General features: G+C 35.9%; 1 protein-coding gene and 1 pseudogene across 3 annotated transcripts in view; both read right to left on the reverse strand.

Moving 5' to 3' along the window:
* Nucleotides 1–19,737, reverse strand: part of DEK (DEK proto-oncogene) — a 34,671-nt gene that overhangs the window by 11,709 nt on the left and 3,225 nt on the right. For all 3 annotated transcript variants that reach the window (XM_059688737.1, XM_059688734.1, XM_059688735.1), the window contains 5 exons: nucleotides 18,958–19,059; nucleotides 18,604–18,713; nucleotides 13,332–13,426; nucleotides 11,407–11,527; nucleotides 8,625–8,813 (listed from right to left, as the gene is read on the reverse strand). In XM_059688737.1, the coding sequence (XP_059544720.1) occupies nucleotides 8,625–8,813; nucleotides 11,407–11,527; nucleotides 13,332–13,426; nucleotides 18,604–18,713; nucleotides 18,958–19,059 (617 nt within the window). The remainder of the gene's footprint in view (nucleotides 1–8,624; nucleotides 8,814–11,406; nucleotides 11,528–13,331; nucleotides 13,427–18,603; nucleotides 18,714–18,957; nucleotides 19,060–19,737) is intronic.
* LOC132229422 (large ribosomal subunit protein eL32-like) lies at nucleotides 12,200–13,231 on the reverse strand (annotated as a pseudogene).

A 19,737-nucleotide genomic window follows, 5' to 3' on the forward strand; every position in this document is an offset into this window, starting at 1 on the left:
GTTGAAACTACTAAATTATAGGAGTAGGCCAGTGATACCATAACCTATTTATCATATTGTTAAACTTAACTTTTTTCCCATTACACACAAAATTACTAATGATGACAAAGAATAAAAATTGTTGGCAGATAATACAGAACGGCAACAAAGAACAACCAAACTCTGTATTAGGGCTGTCTTTGAGTTTACCCCTAAACCCTATATGGGCCCCCTAGATCCTTTCTTCTAAAAACATTTTTTAAAGCTAAAATGGGTGTAATATAATTTTATATAAGTAGTGTTCTCCAAATGCCTTTCTTTTGCTATGCCAACCTCTCCTGCTTATCCTTCAAGGTTCATCTCAAACTGTTAACCACCTATGAAGTTTCCCTCTTTGGATCTTTGCTCCCATGCCCCTAGAAAGAGGCAAATACTCCCTGTCTTCTGAGCTTCCACATTACCTTGTCCACAGCTCTTTTTAGCTAAGTTATATTCTACTGTACTTTTCTCTTCAATCCATGACCTCCTCCCTCCGACCAACTAAATTGAACTAAGGGTAGAGACCCTGTCTTATTTCTTGATTTCCAGAGTATTGCTTAAAACTGGCACTTAGTAGTTACTATGTAATTATTTTGAAAATTGAGATGGGAAAATACCTGCGGAGTCTAGATAACCTTTAAAGATATAAACATAACCCCGAGGTTATGTTTCATTAGTTCACTCTGCTTGCTAAGATAAACATGTTTTTCTATTAAAAGCAATTAGCAAACTTGGTTTTTAATAGCATTGCCTTCTGGCACAACTTACCTATATTGAGTGTACATTTAAGAGGGGGGGAAAAAAGAGTATTAAGTCAAATCATCATGGGTGGGGCCTTGGCACCTGTATATTTTAAAAAGCCCCACAGCTGACTCTCTTCATTTGTTTTTTTACAAATATTTTAAAAGTGGAAAAAACGTTCTCAGTTTGCAGGCTGTACAAAAATAGGCCACAAGATGAATCCGGTGGACAGACCACTGTTTACCAACTCCTGGTCTAGCTTATGAATTACTGGAGATATATATAAGCAAAGAGCAGGAATCAGATGAAGCAATCAATAGGATAATTTCTCATTATAAAGTTTATGTCAATAGCTTTTAAGTTCTTATAAGCAAAAGTAGATTTATACTCATATTAACTTTCCAAAGCCATTGCTTAAAGTCGAATTTGAATCTAAATCACTAGTTCTACACAGAGAATTCTGAAGACAAAATTACATGAATTAGCAGCTCTGGAAAGAGTAATACAGAGAAGGCATTTTAAAAAATAATTATATATTTATTGTATCCTCAAAGTACGAATGGGAGGATATGCACTCCGCTCTCATGGAGTCAAGGCTAAATGAGATGCAAGACCTGAAAGTACATGACCCAATAGTTTCTCCTCCTTGAATGTACCAATAAATGCTTATTGAACAAGTGGTACTTCTCCACGGGTAGACTGCCAGTTCCTGGAAATCAGAGGCCATGTCCCTCTTTTTCCCCACAGAGCGAAGAGCTCGGGGAGAAAAAAGCAATTATATATTATAATTGGATAGAGCAAGGTGGGCTTTGAATGGATGAGAAGGATGAATCTATCCCCAAAGGTCTTATTATTTACACAATGCCCAACCTCATGGGTTCTTAGTCTGCGTTCAACCTACATTACTCTAGCTTCACCTCATTGCTTTACTCTGGACACAGCATCTAACCATAAGCAAGTGTTTGTCAAAGGTACCCTGTATTTTCCTGCTCCCCATCTTTGTTCACATGTCGAACTTTCTATTCCCAAGGTGAATTTCAACTGGTACTTCTTCCATTTCTCCCCAAAGCTTCCCCTCATCAACCGATAATTTTCTAAAATTCTATATTAGATATCACTCAAACTATATTTTGGCTAGAAAGTATCTTCTGTAACGCCAACAGCACTTAGCATATTCCCCAAACTTTGGTCTTTGAACAAAATGTATGGGGAAAAATTAGGTAAGTTTAAAAGAAAAAGGTTAGTTTCCAAATTGTCGTGGATTTATTTTTAAGATCCTGGCTTGCTATTTTTGAATATGCTGTGAGAGATTCAATCAGGACCATCCAGTATTGTAGGTATTTTTGAAGTGCTCAAGGAAAACAGATAAGAATTAACAGCTGCCATTAATTTTAGATAGTACAATGTACTATAATCTACTTTTTAAAAGATTAATTAATAATATAATTTTAAAAAAATTTGAAGGGGTTTTCCATGTCTCTGAGAACCGTGAAGGTATAAAATCTGAGGAACGACATGAGCACTTTTTGAAGGAAGGCAAAAAAAAAAAAAAAAAAAATCTTGGGAGAGAAGGCTTACCTATCTTTTATAGGCAGCAGGGCTCTTTGAAGAAGGGTCTCCAAAAAAGACGCCTGTCACAGAGCCAGAATCCTGTCCTCACAGCAGAAAGGTTGTACTGGGTGAACAGATGAATAAAATTAAAATTAGCTTAAAATACACTATTCTTAAAACAACTTGGCTGAGAAAGCTCAAGAGTGCCAAGTGTAAAGAAAGTGCAAGTCTTATTATATTTCACAAAAGATTATAAAAACAAGTTTAAGTCTAAATAGATTTTATTATGGTGATTATTCAACTTTGCCTTCCAACGAAAGGTTTAATAGTTTATAAGGTTTTGTAATCCCTCTGATCAAATTATGAGATGTGGGAAATCTGTTTTGTTTTTTAAGTCCTCACCTGAGGACAAGCTTAGAGAGAGGAAGGGAGAAAGAGAGAAATGTCATTTGGGTTGCCTTGTATGCATGAACCAACTGGGGATTAAACCTGCAACCCAGGTATGTGCCCCAACTGGCAATCAAACTGGCAACATTTGGGGCACAGGACGATGCTCAACCACCTAAGCCACAGGCCGGGCAATTCTTGTGGTTTTTTTTTAGAACATAATTAAGGACTAACAAAACTTTCACATTCATCCTTACCAACTTCCAAGTATTTTTTCAAATGGTCCAAATATATGTTTACCAGAAATTATAATGCAAAGTTTCTCTTATTTGGCAAACATTGTAGAAGAGCTCACTCAACATCCCTTTTTATTTGCCTTCCTCCTATAGAAGCAGGAAAGTAACACTTGGATCTCACAGCTTTCCTTTCAGCTAGAGGTGGCCACATATAAAAGTTCTGGCCAATTCGACATACATGGAGATCTCTAGTAAAAGGAATCCCTTCAGGGGGAGTGGGGAACCAAAATCACTAGAAGAAAGCTCTTTGTTCTTTCTTACCTAGAACAGAGAAACAATGCCTAAAGGTAAAACAACCATTTTATAATCATAAGGTTAAATGCCACATATAAAGATGATGGCTCAGGAAGAAAAATGGTACCCCAATTCTTGATACCTTTATCTTGGGATGGTATACTGGCCAATAACTGCTTATCTGTGGACTTTTTGCCATGAAAGAAAAAGAAACTTCTGTTTTGGACATATTAGTGAGGTTTTTAAAGTATTTATAGCTGAAGACATTCCTCACTCATATTAGAATATTCAGATACATTCTCAATACTCACAAAGTAAAAATACAGTTTTATTTTTTCTACAGATAAGAGTGTTAGAAAAACACTAGGGAACAAAAACTACAGAAGTAATAGATAAAATGGGGGGGGGGGGGGAGTTAAGTATGTCTTTAAGGGTCTAAAAAATTTATAATACTCATTTTCTCCAATCTGGAAAGCACTGCTTCTCCCTTTTCTCTGTATTCTCCAGTGATTTCTCTGTGCCTAACACCTAATATCTGTGAAAGGCCTGCCCGAATATGATTTAATCTCACTGGTTCACTTTAGCAGAATTTCCCTAAAGATGCTAATCCAATATGGGAACCAGATCATTTTCAGAGTAAGTTTACAGGAAAAACAAAAAACAAAAAAAAACTAAACCTGTCATTTTTCTATTCTCTCATTTAAAAGAAACTTCATCTACCAGTTTCTTCCTGCTTCCAAACTGCTCTTCTGCAAATGGCCCAGAGCTGAGATGATAAAAAAGTTTAAAACAGCTTTTATAAAACAGCTAGAGGCCTGGTGCATGAATTTGTGCACAATGAAAGGAAATTAGTTAGAATATTTTAATATTGCTTTTCACCCTTTCTCTATAATAGGAGTGTCAACCAAATTCACAATCGACGACAGATCAAGACAGACGTGTGCGATTGGCGCCAGCGAGAGCTTTATATGTATTGTCCATGTGCAAGTCAACTTAGCCTTTTATATACACTCACACACACACACACACACACACACACACACACAATAAACTTGCTTAATTAGATCTGCTTTTTGATTTACTAGTAGCTAAACTTTTTCCAGCCCAGCCCAGTGGTGAAGCATCCCAACTTCTCTTTCAGGTAATCGTCAGCAACACAGCAGTAAATATCAACACAAAGCAGATTATTATTATAGATCACAAGGGAGAACAAAGGGTAAAATATTTAATTGTAGCAGTGTTGGACTATATTCTGTGCAGTGAGAAAACCTGAAGTCGTTTTCAAGGTCCACCATTTCTTACTTTGTTTCAGTCGGGTCAAGTTTCTAAGCTTTCTAAATCTCCATTTTCCAGCTAATGAAAAGAAAATAGGATTCTACCAAGTCTCCTATCTACCTACTCCAGGAATTCTATGAAGATCAAATGAGATAAGGTACGGGAAAACACTTCACAGACATTTGGTTAAAGTGTAAAATGTTTCCACCTGGCTTTAAAGCAAGTCTTGTTCCTGGGCTGAAGAAACTCCAAGGAAGCTAGTCACTAGGGAGAGAAAGCTGGGCGTTGCTACATGACATCATTACCTGGCGCCCACTGCCACTGTTTCTGGGCTGGGCTGTGGACCGCATTTTGTGCCATGGGATCTCGGCAGCATTGGCTGTGATTTGGTGGGGTGTTGCTCCAGGTGGTGGCGGGGCCTGGGTCCCACATGGGGGAAGCCGAGTGTTGCTTTGTGGGCGCCAGGTCCACAATGCCGTTTCTCTGTGTTGAGCGTCTGCCCCCCCTGGTGGTCAATGCATGTCATAGTGACTGGTAGGACGGACACTTAGCATCTAGTAGGTCCTCGGGTTCCTGTTCCTACTGTGCAACGTAATGCGATTTTCGCCCTAAGTTGGAACCCACCTACATAAGCACCTACATCACTCACATGGAGCACATACACAGCAATAATGAAGTGAAACAGTAAAAAAATTTTAAAGAAATGTAACAATTCCTGACCTTTATTTGTGGTAAATAAATAAAAAACATAAAGCACATATGTATATACGTCGAAATGACGGAACTTTTTTTTTTAAAATAAATACTATAAATGGGAGATGGTGATGTAACCACAAAAGGACGTACATCAAGTCTGACATAACCCGAGGACTGCCTGTATTAGCCTTTTATATATATAATTATCCAAGTCATTCTGAGAAAGAGCACCTTATTTGAGTTAATTCCAAAGAAACAGAGAATTAAAAACTGTTGTGAACCACTCACTGAATATCATAGAAACAGAGGTACAGGTATAGAGAACCTTGAACACAATGTCTTACCAATTACTAGCTAACATGCTAATGTGACATATTTTCTTATAAAAGACTTTTAAAAAAACAAGAACAGCCCTAGTCAGTGAGGCTTAGTTAGTGGAGCATCACACCACGCACTGAAAGGCTGCTGGTTCAATTTCCAGTCAGGGCACATACTCGAATTGTGGGCTTGATCCCTAAGTAAGGAGCATGCAGGAGACAGCCGATCGATGTTCCACTGTCACATCAATGTTTCTCTTTCTCCTTCCCTCCCTCCCTCTCTAGAAATCAATGAAAAGTCTTTTAAAAAAATGAGAAAATGTATCCTCAGATGAGGATTTAAAAAACCCAACAAATTAACCTTCATAATTTACTCCAAGAATCTAAAATAGAACATGCAACTGATCTTAGTAAGGAGAAGCCTTTATTTATGAAAAACTCACTCCAGAAAATAAACAGAGTAAGTAATATTAACTTAGTAATTTTCTATGAAAAAAATCTGCAAAAAATTCCATTTATAGGCAATCAACCATTTTTCCAATCAACTGAAACTCTTCTTTATGGCCTCTTAGAAAAGAGGTCCTTCCTTTCATGGTACTGACCAAAAATACCTCCATTTATGAAGTCTCTGACAAGGTTGCCCTTAACCAAGTCATCAAAAAATGGAATAAAGAAAACCATTTATCACAGAAATATTGTTCCTCCTGCTAGCACTTACCTTGCAAAGCAATCAGAACTTTTCATAGAAATGGAATCAGCAGTAAAGTTTTTGAGGAGATAGCCCTAAATTTGAAAGTCTTTAGAGCAATAAAGAATTCTATGCTTATTAGATTTAGCCCCATCATATCTCAATCCAGGTTTTGTTGGCATTGTATTTCATGAAGTCTGCTTGTATCAGACCAAGCAGAAAAACTGAAGCAGAAAATAGGCATAATGATACAACTTTTATATTGTGTAACTTTACATATTTAATGTCCATAAAAGCATTCTTCAGGTTGCCTTTTTCCTCCAGGTATTTTCATCAGTTGACCTGGGTTTCTAGTTTCACTTGTGATCATTATCCAGTAATCAATATGGTTATAAATCAGGAGTACTCTATATTCACAGACTTCAACTGATTCTACTTAAAACAATGAAACAATTGGGAAAGCAAATGAGAAAATTAATAACCTTTCTAAATACAATCTTCCTGTACTTTAGTAATGACAGGAAGACTGGATTTAGAAATCCTAAAGGTCAGCTTACTACTACTACTAATAGCAGCTAATACTTAGACAGTACTTGTGCCAAGCACTGCTCTAAGTGCTTTATATAAAATCATTTATTACAACTCTTTGAGGCTGCTACTATTATTATCCCCATTTTACAGAAGGGAATCAGATGTTACAGAGTTTAAGTAACTTGCCCAAAGTCATACAGTGATACAGCTGGGATTTGAACCCAGATAGTTTCCAAAGCCCATGTTCATAATCATAGTGCCTCTACAAAAAAAATCAGATGTGTATAGTCTATGACAACTCTGCCTTTAAAAAGGTTTTAGGGGAAGCACAGTGAATACACACAGTAGATAACCAAAAATTTGTTGAATGAGGAATAACACTATTACTGCAAAATTGGCATTATTGCATATTCACATATAAACAAACATTTTTCTCCCATATTTTCCTAAAATCAATTATAAAAAACCTTAATGCTCAGATTATTCATCTTGCTTTACACCAAAAAAATATTAAGACTAGTGTCCCGGGGCATGGATTCGTGCACATTGAAAGGAAATTAATTAGAAGAAACAGTTTAATATCGCTATTTGCCCTTTCTCTATAATAGAAGCGTCAACCAAATTCACCATCAACAATGACAGAACAACACACACACATGCGACTGGTGCGAGAGTTTTATATGTATCACGCATGCATGAGTCAACTTAGCCTTTTATATATAAAAATATTTATCAAACAACTGCTGGCTTTGTAATATTCTTTCAATTATGCAACATTTCAAACTTAGCTTTATTGAAGTCTTTATAAAATTTGACATTAAAACAAGCATGGATTTTAAATACCTAAAGGCAAATTTATACAAGATACACACATATAAAACCAGAGTTCACAACATCTTTACTCCCTCTAGAACCAACTGGAGGTGATTTTGCACCCCCAGGAGACACTTGTTTGTCCCCAAACCAAAGTCTGGAGACATTTTTGGTTTTCATAGCTGGACATTGGGGAAGTGTGCTACTGGCACCTAGTGGTCAAATGTTCTATAATACACAAGACAGTCCTCTACAATGAAGAATCATTTTGGCCCAAAATGTCAAGCCACATTAATCAAATCCTAACTAAGACCAAGTACATTACCCAACTTATAGAGCAAGTTAGTTCTGACCAGTGAAGAGTCTACAAAAAGACTATTAACAATAGAAAATCACTTCCTATTTCCCATCTACTTGACTGAAGAGACACAAAAAGGAAAGGGAAAAGTTAACCCTTTAAATGGTTCAGCACCTTTTCCCTTCCTTTAGTTTCACTTTGAAAACTAAAAATATTCAACATTTACAAAGATTTATAAGTAAAGGAAAATGGCAGGCATTCCTAAGTGATACAAAACATGTCCACCAATCAAACTTCAAATCCTATTATTCTCATTAAATAATCCCCAACAAATTGAGAAAAAAATGGTGGTCCTTAAACCCCTGGTTTTTTGAGTGAAACAGAATAAAATGGTTCAAGATAATCGTAATATACTAATATACTTTGAAGAAAATTCTCAAAAAATCTGCTCCTTTGTGTTCCTGTTCAGGATACGTACCCCTCCCCCTGTGCCTTCCCTTCCCATTTGATCTACTCTAGTCAAGGCCCAGGCTCAAATTCAGTTCCATACTAACCTCACTCTTTTCCAACTTTTACACTCTGGCATATCAACAAAACTAAAAGCTTGTTAAAGGGAAAGAAAAGGTTTACACTGAACTACATGTCTTCAGAATTTACAGCATCTAATATGGAACTGATGGTTCCTAGAATCTATTTTCTGGCTATACCTATTACATAGCAGGAATATTTAACTCTCCCCAGGAAAAGAAATGAAAAAACAAAAAAAACTAAAATGTTACCTCCTCTTCACTTTCTTTATCTTCATCCTCTGAAGACTCTTCTTTGTTTTTCTTTTCCTCTTCATCACTACTAGATTCATCTGACAGAATCTCAGGACATTTGGTTCGCTTTGCTTTCCTTGCCATTCCAGAACTGTTCCGTTCCTTTTTGTTGCCTTTGCTAGAAGTTTTTTTAGATTTTGGCAATGGCTGCATAAAATAAAATAAACACCAATGAGGTATTTCCAAGTCAATCAACTATTTCTGAGACCTACTTCTCAACTCAATTCTTGTTTGTCTCAAGGTATTATTTCCAAGCTTCTCAGCTTTAGAGAATAATTTATCTTGAACAATGTGTCAAATTAATCTTTTTTTGTCTGAACTACCAATACCTTTTCATTTGTATTCTAAACACCTAGGCAAGAGACTCTTCACAAATGTTTAAATACGCATTCTATGTTCTGACATTGGACTAGAAGCCCAAGTACACACCATGTTAAGCTCAAACAGTTATTTACACTTTATCAAGATAATACTTTGAATCAGACTTATAATTTACTAGTATTTCATTCCTATAAACATCAGCTGCTGTCAGAAAAGCTTCCTGTTTTAGGGGACCCTCCAATGAAAGGACTGGGAAGAATCATCCATGAAGTAAATGAAATTTCACTTTATACACCCTGAATTTATGAACTGTGTAGTTTATATTCATATTACCTCTGGGCTCTACTTTCAATAACGTCAGGATTATATTCTCACATGATTGTAAATATGTAGTAAGTACTGAATGTGTTAATTGATAAATTAAGAACCACAAAATCAGTGTATTGCTCTTACTTTGATATTCAATTAAAGCACACACATTTAAAATGAAAAGATCATGTGAAGAAAAGTATTATATTAAACAACAAATTTAACTTTTAAGTGCTTTATTAGGGGAGAATTTGCTAACTTCTAAAATTGAAAACCATAAATAACCCTGCAAAAGGATCTGAAAAGATAAACTTATTTATCTTTTAAAAATTACTTATTTCTGAAAATTATGGGTATCTTTTGTTTTTATTTTTGTCTGTTATTTTCTGCAATAAACAGAAACATTAAGAAAAATTCCATATAACCTTAAGATACATAGTTGTATAAATGTTAGTGATAACTTTAGGCAGAATTTTTTTATGAAACTAGCAGACCCTCACAGATCCCTTCTCTCCCAGGAACTTCCAGTCTTAGGGATCACTTTCACCTGCACAAAATTTTTTAAAAAGTGGCTACTTATGTAACTTAGTGTTTTCAAGTAATCTACAATGTACAGAATAGCCTCTAACTTGATCAAAGAACCTACCCTTCAAAAAGCAGACGGGGAAGCAGCCAATCTAGGTCATGCCAGAATTTTAAGTTAGTGAACCAAATTTATTTGTCAGAGGAGTTCTCTATAAGAAAATTCCTTGAATGAATACAGATATCCTTGTTATGTGAACTCTTACCATTACCAGGAAACAAATCCATTTAGATAAATTCTCTGATTCTTTGTCTGGAGAAAAGATAACTGTCTAAACTCTCACTACTCGCTATCTGAAATCCAGAACTCAAGTATAATAGAAAAATATTACTTCCTCAACTCAGGAATCAGATGCAGGTAGTGAGATTATAATATGTATATGGAATTAGTAATATGAGGATTGCAATGGGTACTGAATAAACCTATACAGGGAAATGAAAAATTTAACTTGAATGTTAAATCATTCAAGTAACCAATCAAGAAAATGCAACTTCCAAAAATAAGATTTTAATTAAAAAAATAGTAATAATAAATGCTTTAGAACTTTCCTATATTAGTTTTAAAATTAGTTGAATCTATTAATCAAAATCCAGTGTTGCCCTAGTCAGTTTGACTCAGTGGATAGAGTGTGAGGCTCTTTGACTGAAGAGTCAAGTACCTTGATTGCAGGCTGGATCCTTGGCCCTAGCTGGGGCACGCTGGGAGGTAACCAATGAGATGTTTCTCTCTCTCAAAAAAAAACCAAACAAAAAACCCCAGTGTCAATGGCATCATCCCTTTTTGTAAACAAAATCTGATTAACGACTAGTTAAGGTAGCTATACAAAAGAACAATATTAAGATTATTATAGGAGACAAAATTAGTACTAATGAATTTATAGTGTTTTTCTTAAAAGTGTATGGTAGCATAGAAAATAGCTTAAGATACCATTAGATTGAGCAGTAATCAGAATCAAATAAGAAAAATGAATGTAAGAGTTAGTTTCCATAAGGAAGGATAAAACATAAGGAAGTGCTTCTCAAAAGTGTGGTTCGTGGACCCTGGGGTTTCCTGAGAACTTTTCAGAAGCCTACAGGTTAAAACTATTTTCATAATACCAAGACATTAATTAGCTCTTCCACGGGTTATGGAAAAGCCAAGGTAAAACAGCAGTCATCTTAGTACTTACTCATCAAGCAGAGGCAGCAAACTGCTAGTCATATTCCTCATAACCACACACTAGCAGGAGGGAAAAGGTGTTTCATTGAAAAATGTCTCTGATGAAGCAGTAAATATTAATTGTATTTACTCTAAACTTTTTGAGTATATGTTTTTAGAATATCTGTGTAACGAAATGGGAGGTACAACAGAGTAACTCTGGCTACAAATTGAAGTTTGCTGGTTTTCTCAAGAAATACACTTGCATATTGAATTGTGACCTAAGCTAGCTACCTTTTTTCATGGACCACCATTTTTAAAAAGAATAATTTAAAAGGAGAGGCTATAAATAATTGATTTGTTACTAAAATAATAAAAATTGGTCCTCACTTTGCCAGAAGGCTTTGGATGCATTAAGAAATTCAAGATCCTCTTCACCAGTTCACTATTTACACCTGATCTCTCCAAATCAAGAACCTCACAGATGCTTTTTAACATGGCATTTCTAAATCTGAAAAAGAAAATAAAAGAAACCAAGGTGATTATGTAGGAAAGTTTATAAACATCTCCACAATATAAATGCAATAGCTAACCAAACTGGCTAGGCTACAAACATTTAAAAAGTAGCCAACGTTTCTCTAAATCTTAGAAGTACTCCTAATAATCTTTGATTAGTATACAAACACAACCAGATTAGAGTATAAAAATTGAAAACACCATTTACCAATTCTAAATATAGTAAAACAATACCTAAGTTAATTCATTAGAAAATAATGTAAAAAGTTTTCAATACTATAAAATTCATGGACTTGATCATTCTTCTGGCTGCTGATTGTGACTAAATATTACATTTCCCCCTCAGCATTCCTACTATAATGTTGCAAGGAAGGAATACATAATAAAAGAATTCCTTTTTTTAATGCCAGAATTTTATAATTTTATTAACACAAATACAATATGTATATAATGTTTATTCATTTTCTTTAAATATATTTATTGATTTTAGAGAGGAAAGGAGAAGAGAGAAACATCAATGAGAGAGAATCATTGATTGGCTGCCTCCTGCACGCGCCCAACTGGGGATCGAGCTTGCAATCCAGGCATGTGCCCTTGGCCAGAATCGAACCTGGGACCCTTTAGTCTGCAGGCTAATGCTCTATCCATTGAGCCAAGCCAGCTAGGGCTGTTTATTCATTTTCTTCACTGTGCAACTTGGCATTGGAATTGGTGGCTCTGATGGCCAGCTGGGCTGCTCTTTCCACAGTGGCTTTGACGTTCTTTGAGGAGATGCTGTGAGCAATTTCAGCACTATAAGATCTGTTGCACATCAGCAGCACTTCAAGCTCCTTGACATTGTGGACCAAAGACTTCTGAAAGACACTGGGAAGCATGTGCTCTGTTTTCTTGTTGCTCCCATAACCAATATTGGGCATCAAGATCTGGCCCTTGAATCTTTTGCACATCCTATTGTCAATGCCTCTGGGTTTCCATCAGTTACACTTAATTTTGACATATTGGTCTGACTGGTGCCGGATGAACTTCTTTTTGATAATCTTTGGTTTCCTGAGAGGTCTGGAGACAGCCAAGGATGCCAAGTAGGAGATGGCTGCCACCTCCATAGGCAATACCGGGGAAGAAGATTAGAGTTCTTAAACTACAGGGAATTTAATAAACAAAAACTCTAATATATCATCTTCTTTGCATTATGGTGAAAGACATTGTTTCTATCAAAGTGATTATCTTCAAAACAACTTAGTACCTATAAGTGGAGGAAAAGAGTAGCTAATAGAACAGGAGAGAAAAGTTTTCACTATATTCCCTTTAGATCTTCTGAAATTTCAACTGTGAATGATTTGCCTGTGTATATCGTTCTTCCAAGAAATAAAGACATCTTTGCATTTTCAATAATCTTGATAGCCATTACTTATTGAAAACTAATGAAGATCCCAAGTTAATGGTTAAGTTGACAAGTCAGATCTAGGCATTTAAAGCATAGAATTAGCAATCTACATATGGGTGGTCACATTAAGTATTTAAAAATAAAATTTAAAGCACATTGATCAGCCCAGCCAGTGTGAGTCAGCGGTTAAGCATTGACCTATGAATCAGGAGGTTTGATTGCTGGTCAGGGCATATGCTTGGGTTGTGGACTCAGCCCCCAGTGTGAGGTGTGCAGAAGGCAGCTGAGGTCAATGATTCTCTCTAATCCTTGATGTTTCTCTCTTCTCCTCTCCCTTCCTCTCTGAAATCAATAAAAACATATTAAAAAACAACAACACATTGATCAAAACATGATATTTATAAAAATAACTTACTTTTTCAACATTTCTTCCTTCTTTTTATATTGGGTACTTCCTTTTTCAAATGGAAAGCCACTGAACTGACCCACATTCTTCTTTAATGAGGAAACCTGAAAATGTTTCTTATTATTAATACTACTTATTACCCAGTAATGTACACAAGAACAAATTCAAGCCAGCATCTTTATTTTCACATATGTCTCTAACCTACAATACTGGTTTATGCAAAATTTCTTATTCACAATTGAAAACGGTACTTATTACTAAAATATTATTTTATATATATAATTATTAAAGTTTATTTTTATTATTGACAGTATTTCAGATGTCCCCTATTTTCCCCCCTTTACTCCCCACCATCCAGATCCCACCCCACTCCAGGCCTTCACCACACTACTGTGTCCATGAGCTATGCATATAAGTTCTTTGGTTAAGCCATTCTCTTTCCTCCCACAACTTCCTTCCCTCTGATAGCTATCAACCTGTTCCATGCATTCATGTCTCTGGACCTATTTTGTTCATCAGTTTACTTTGTTCATTAGATTTCACATATAAGTGAGATCATGTGATATTTGTCTTTGACTGGCTTATTTCGCTTAGCATAATAATCTCCAGGTCCATAATAAAAGGTTTACAAACATAATTTTTTGAAAACGAGAATCTGAATAAATTATCTAACCCTACAATTCAAAGAATTAGAAAGAGAGCAACAAGAAAAGCCTAGCATAAGCAGAAGGAAATAATAAAGATCAGAGCGAAAATAAATGACATAGAGACCAAAAAAACCCAAAAAAAACAATACAAAAGATCCCAAGAGCTGGTTCTTTAAAAGGATAATAAACAAGATTGATGAACCTCTAGCCAGGCTCACCAAGATGCAAACAGAGAGTACCCAAATAAACAAAATCAGAAATGAAAGAGGTAAAGTAACAACCGATCCCACAGAAATACAAATGATTATGAAAAAATACTATGAACAACTCTATTCCAACAAATTGGAGAATCTAGATGAAATGGACATATTCTTAGAAAAATAGAAGCTCCCAAAACTCAATCAGGAAGAATAAAAAAACCTGAGTAGGCTGATAACTACCAAAAAATTGAAGCATCGATCAAAAATCTTCCTGCAAACAAAAGCCCTGGTCTGGATGACTTTACAGGGGAGTTCTACCAAGCAATCAAAGAACTAAAACCTATCTTCCTCAGACTATTCCAAAAAATTCAAGAGGAAGCCAGCATTACCCTAATCCCCAAAACAGATAAAGACACCACCTAACTACAGGCCAATATCCTTGAGGAACATAGATGCTAAAATCTTCAACAAAATTATATCAAATCAGATTCAGCATTACATTAGAAAGATCATACACCATGACCAAGTGGGATTTATTCTGGGGATGCAAGGATGGTACAATATCCGCAAATCAATAAATGTGATACATCACATAAGCAAATTAAGAGATAAAAATCACATCATATCAATCAATGCAGAAAAAGCATTTGACAAAATCCAACACCCTTTCTTGATAAAAACTTTCAGTAAAGTTTTTATACCTCAACATAATAAAAGCCTTATATGACAAACCTATAGCCAACATCATACTAAATGGGCAGAAACTAAACTCATTTCCCCTGAGAACAGGAACAAGACAGGGACGCTCACTTTCACCACTCCTGTTCGATATAGTACTGGAAGTGCTACCCATAGCGATCAGATAAGAAGAAGAAATAAAAGGCATCTAAATTGGGAAAGAAGAAGTAAAACTGTCCTTATTCACAGATGACATGATACTATACATAGAAAACCCCAAAGACTCCATCAAAAAACTACTAGACCTAATAAATGAATTCGGCAATGTAGCAGGATACAAAATTAACACCCAGAAATCTATGGCCTTTTTATACAACAATAATGAACTCACAGAAAGAGAAACAAAAAAAACCAATCTCATTTACCATTGCACCAAAAAAATTAAGATACGTAGGAATAAACTTAACTAAGGAGGTAAAAAACATGTACTCGGAAAACTACAGGATATTGAAAAAAGAAATAGAGGAAGATATAAACAAATGGAAGAACATACCATGTTCATGGATTGGTAGAATAAACATCATTAAAATGTCCATACTACCCAAAGCATTCTATAGATTCAATGCAAACCCCATTAAAATACCAACGGCTTATTTCAAAGATCTAGAACAAACTCTCCAAAAATTCATCTGGAATAAAAAAGACCCCGAATAGCCACAGCAATCCTGAGAAAGAAGAACGAAGTTGGAGGGATCACAATACCAGATATCAAGCTGTATTACAAAGCCACAGTTCTCAAAACTGCCTGGTATTGGCACAAGAACAGACATATAGACCAATGGAACAGAACAGAGAACCCAGAAATCGACCCAAGCCATTATGCTCAATTAATATTTGACAAAGGAGACAAGAGCATACAATGGAGTCAAGACAGTATCTTCAATAAATGGTGCTAGAAAATTTGGTCAGATACATGCAAAACACTGAAACTAGATTGCCAACTTACACCATACACAAAAACAAACTCAAAATGGCTAAAGGACTTAAATGTAAGATGGGAAACCATAAAAATCCTAAAAGACTCCATAGTCAGCAAAATAGCAAACATATGTCATAGCAATATCTTTACAGACACAGCTCCTAGGGCAATGGAGATTAAGGAGAAAATAAACAAATGGGACTACATCAAAATAAAAAGCTTCTGCACAGCAAAAGAAACCATCAATAAAACAAGAAAGCCCACTGCATGGGAGAACATATTTGCCAATGTTATCTCCAATAAAGGTTTAATCTCCGAAATTTACAGAGAACTCATACTACTTTAAAAAAGGAAGATAAACGATCCAATAAAAAAATGGGCAGAGGATCTCAATAGACACTTTTCGAACGAGGACATAAAGAAGGCCAAGAGACATATGAAAACATGCTCAAAGTCACTAATCATCTGAGAGATGCAAATCAAAACAACAAGATACCATCTCACATCTATCAGAATGGCGATCATCAACAAATCAACAAATGACAAGTGCTGGCAAGGATGCGGAGAAAAAGGAACTTCCATACACTGCTGGTGGGAATGCAGACTGGTGCAGCCACTGTGGAAGACAGTATGGAGTTTACTCAAAAGGTTTAAAATGGAACTCCATTTGACCCAGTAATCCCACTTCTAGGAATATATCCCAAGAAATCAGAAATACCAATTAGAAAGGATATATGCACCCCTATGTTTACAGCAGCACAATTTACAATAGCTAAGATTTGGAAACAGCCTAAGTGCCCATCAGCAGATGAGTGAATTAAAAAACAATGGTACATCTACACAATGGAGTTATAAAAAAGAAGCAACTTTTACCATTTGCAACAGCACGGATGGAACTGGAGAGCATTATGCTAAGCAAAATAAGCCAGTCAGAGAAAGATAAATATCACATGATCTCACTCATATGTGGGATATAATGATCAACATAATTTGATGAACAAGAACAGATCCAGAGACAAATGGCGGGGGGGGGGGGGGGGGGTTAGAGAGCAACCAAAGGACTTATATACATGCATATTAGCATAACATCTGGACACAGATACTGGGGCGGTGGGGGCTTGCCCTGGGTGGGAATGGCTGTGGGGGGTCAATTGGGGAAAAGGGAGACATATGTAAAACTTCAGACAATAAAAAAAAAATATACGTATATATATGTTTGGACAAATAAAAAAAGGAATCCATACAGACCAAAAAAATAAAAATAAAAAGGGAAACCGTGGATAAGGGAGGATTACTGTATATGCTCCCTGCCTATCAGTCACTTAGTAGTTGGCTCAAATGGACGGTGGTGCTATCTCAGTGCTTGCATTCAAGTAATCCTTATTTATTAACTAGAGGCCCAGTGCATGACATTCGAGGGGGAGTTAGGGGAGAGGTCCCCTCAGCCCGGCCTGTGCCCTCTCACAGTCTGGAACCCCTTGGCAGATGTCCGCCTGCCAGTTTAGGGCCGCTCCTGCAACTGCTGCTGAGCCCAGCTTCTGGATGACCGGCGCTCCCACTGTGGGTGTGCACTGACCACCAGGGGGCAGCTCCTGTGTTGAGCGTCTGCCCCCTGGTGGTCAGTGCACTTCACAACAACTGGTGGTTTCCACCCTTCAGTTGAATTGCATATTAATCTTTTATTATATAGGATGGCCCCAAAGCACAAGAGGAGCGGTGCTGGCAATTCAGATATACCAAAGAGAAGCCATAAAGTGCTTCCTTTAAGTGAAAAGGTGAACATTGTATAGTACTTACTATAAGATATTTTGAGAGACCACATTCACGTAACTTTTATTATAGTATCCGATCCTATCCTATATAATAAAAGGCTGATATCCAAATTGTTCCCTCGGGAGTTCGACTGACCGAGAGTTCAACCGCTTGCTATGACGTGTGCTGACCACCAGGGGGCGGCGCAGAATGAAGGAAGGCCCCAGCCAGGGGAAGGCAGACCACCACCTGCAGCCGGGGGAAAGGAAGGCCTCGATTGGCCCCGATCGCCGGCCAGGCCTAGGAACCCTACCCGTGCAAGAATTTCATACACTGGGCCTCTGGTATTGTTATAATTGTTCTATTTCATTATTGCTTAGGGCTAATCTCTTACTGTGCGTAATTTAGAAATTAAACTTTATCATAGGTTTATATGCATAGGCCCAATACTATCCTTGTTTTCAGGCATTACTGGGGGTCTTGGAACAAGTTGCCAACCGGTGGTCCATGGACCACTGGTGGACTGTGAAGTCCAAAAGGTTGGCGACCACTGTCTTGGAATATATCCCAATGCAGATAAGAGGTGACTACAGTAAAATAACTCAGTTAATGAAACACTGATTTTAACAAATCAACTGGCAAAGAGTTACCAACTAATTTATCAGCTATTTGCTCAAAATGATATACAATTATACTGTTATTCTGGATGACTAAAAAAAAAATTTCTTATAGTATAGTTTTAAAAAAACCATTAAAATCATCAAAATCTGACATTTCAGAATGGCATAAAAACAAGTTCATTAGAAAGAGCCCTGGATATTGCAATCCTAATTGCTAATATCCAGCTATGTATCCCGTGATAAGTCATTTAGAAAATATGTGTCTCAGTTTGTTCACTTGTATGGTATGGAAATTGAACTAGCTGACTGCTAAAAGTCCTTTCTAGGACTAAAATTTGCTTCTATTGTGAAGTATTTTAAATACATAAATATGCTACTAGGTTAAAGGTATAAAAAAGGTCTTACTGTGCCTGGTCTGTTATAAAGTAGTTTATGTAGATTTCTAAGTTCATCTGTTTTCTTCTTACTCAGAAAAAAATGTATCCTTTCAATTTCACACAGTTTCTGCCCCTTTCCTAGAAAAAAAATACCATAATAATTAAAGTTAAATACCATTGTGTTAATACACTTGCAAACTTAATGAAAATTATTTTTATAACATAATTTACATAACTTTCGCTTTAATACGGCAAACTAAATAAAAAAATACCAATAATATATTACTACTTAGTAAATACTAAAAACTAAGCACTGCTAATCATTATTTTTGTATATTTAGGCATTTTCATCATAAAATGAAAGAACACAGAATAAACTTACCTTGTGCAATTGTAAATGGCTCTCTTTGTAAAGAAGAGACTTGCATTGTCAACCTCTCCACTTTTTTCTTTTCCCTCTTGCCTTCCACGATGAGACTCTTTTCTAGAAATTAATTTAATACTTCTTAAATAACAAGTTTAAATATATTAACTTTATTATATAAATATGTAGGAAATAATCACAGAAACCTAATACCATACTCTTCTCCTAACATGATTTTTGAGAATATAACATTAACAGAGATGGAAATATTTGATCAGTTAATAGCAACACCAAATTTTTTGAGTAACATTATATTTACCTGGCAACCTCACAGGGGATCCAGTATTTAAAAAATCAGAAAAGAAATTTATATCCAACTACAACTATTGCTACCAAAGTCCAGTCACTGTGAAAAATTGCCAAGATCCTCAGTTAGCCTATTCTTTAATTAGACATAATTCTCTTAACTGAAATTCAGTTTACTATATCTCAGAAAACAGCTAGTTTAGACAAGATTATAAGAACTGAAAAGATATACAGAAAAGCAACAATTTAGTTGACTGACAGAAAAGAAAACAAAGGACCTTAAGACAAAGCAGCCTGGAGTTACTATAGATAGGGTAAAATTCTACAAGTTTACATTTACTGCAATCAAGTGGGAGGGCATTACTTTGTGGTTTAATAAATGATGTTCATAATTATGATCATAAATCATCCCAAAATGTTAAATTCTGTTTAGTCCAGACTGCCTTTTTTAAAATAAAGGCAATATAGAACATATACTTTAAAACTTAAAAC

The sequence above is a fragment of the Myotis daubentonii genome, chromosome 3 (genome assembly GCF_963259705.1).
Source record: "Myotis daubentonii chromosome 3, mMyoDau2.1, whole genome shotgun sequence".
Classification (NCBI taxonomy): Eukaryota; Metazoa; Chordata; class Mammalia; order Chiroptera; family Vespertilionidae; genus Myotis; species Myotis daubentonii.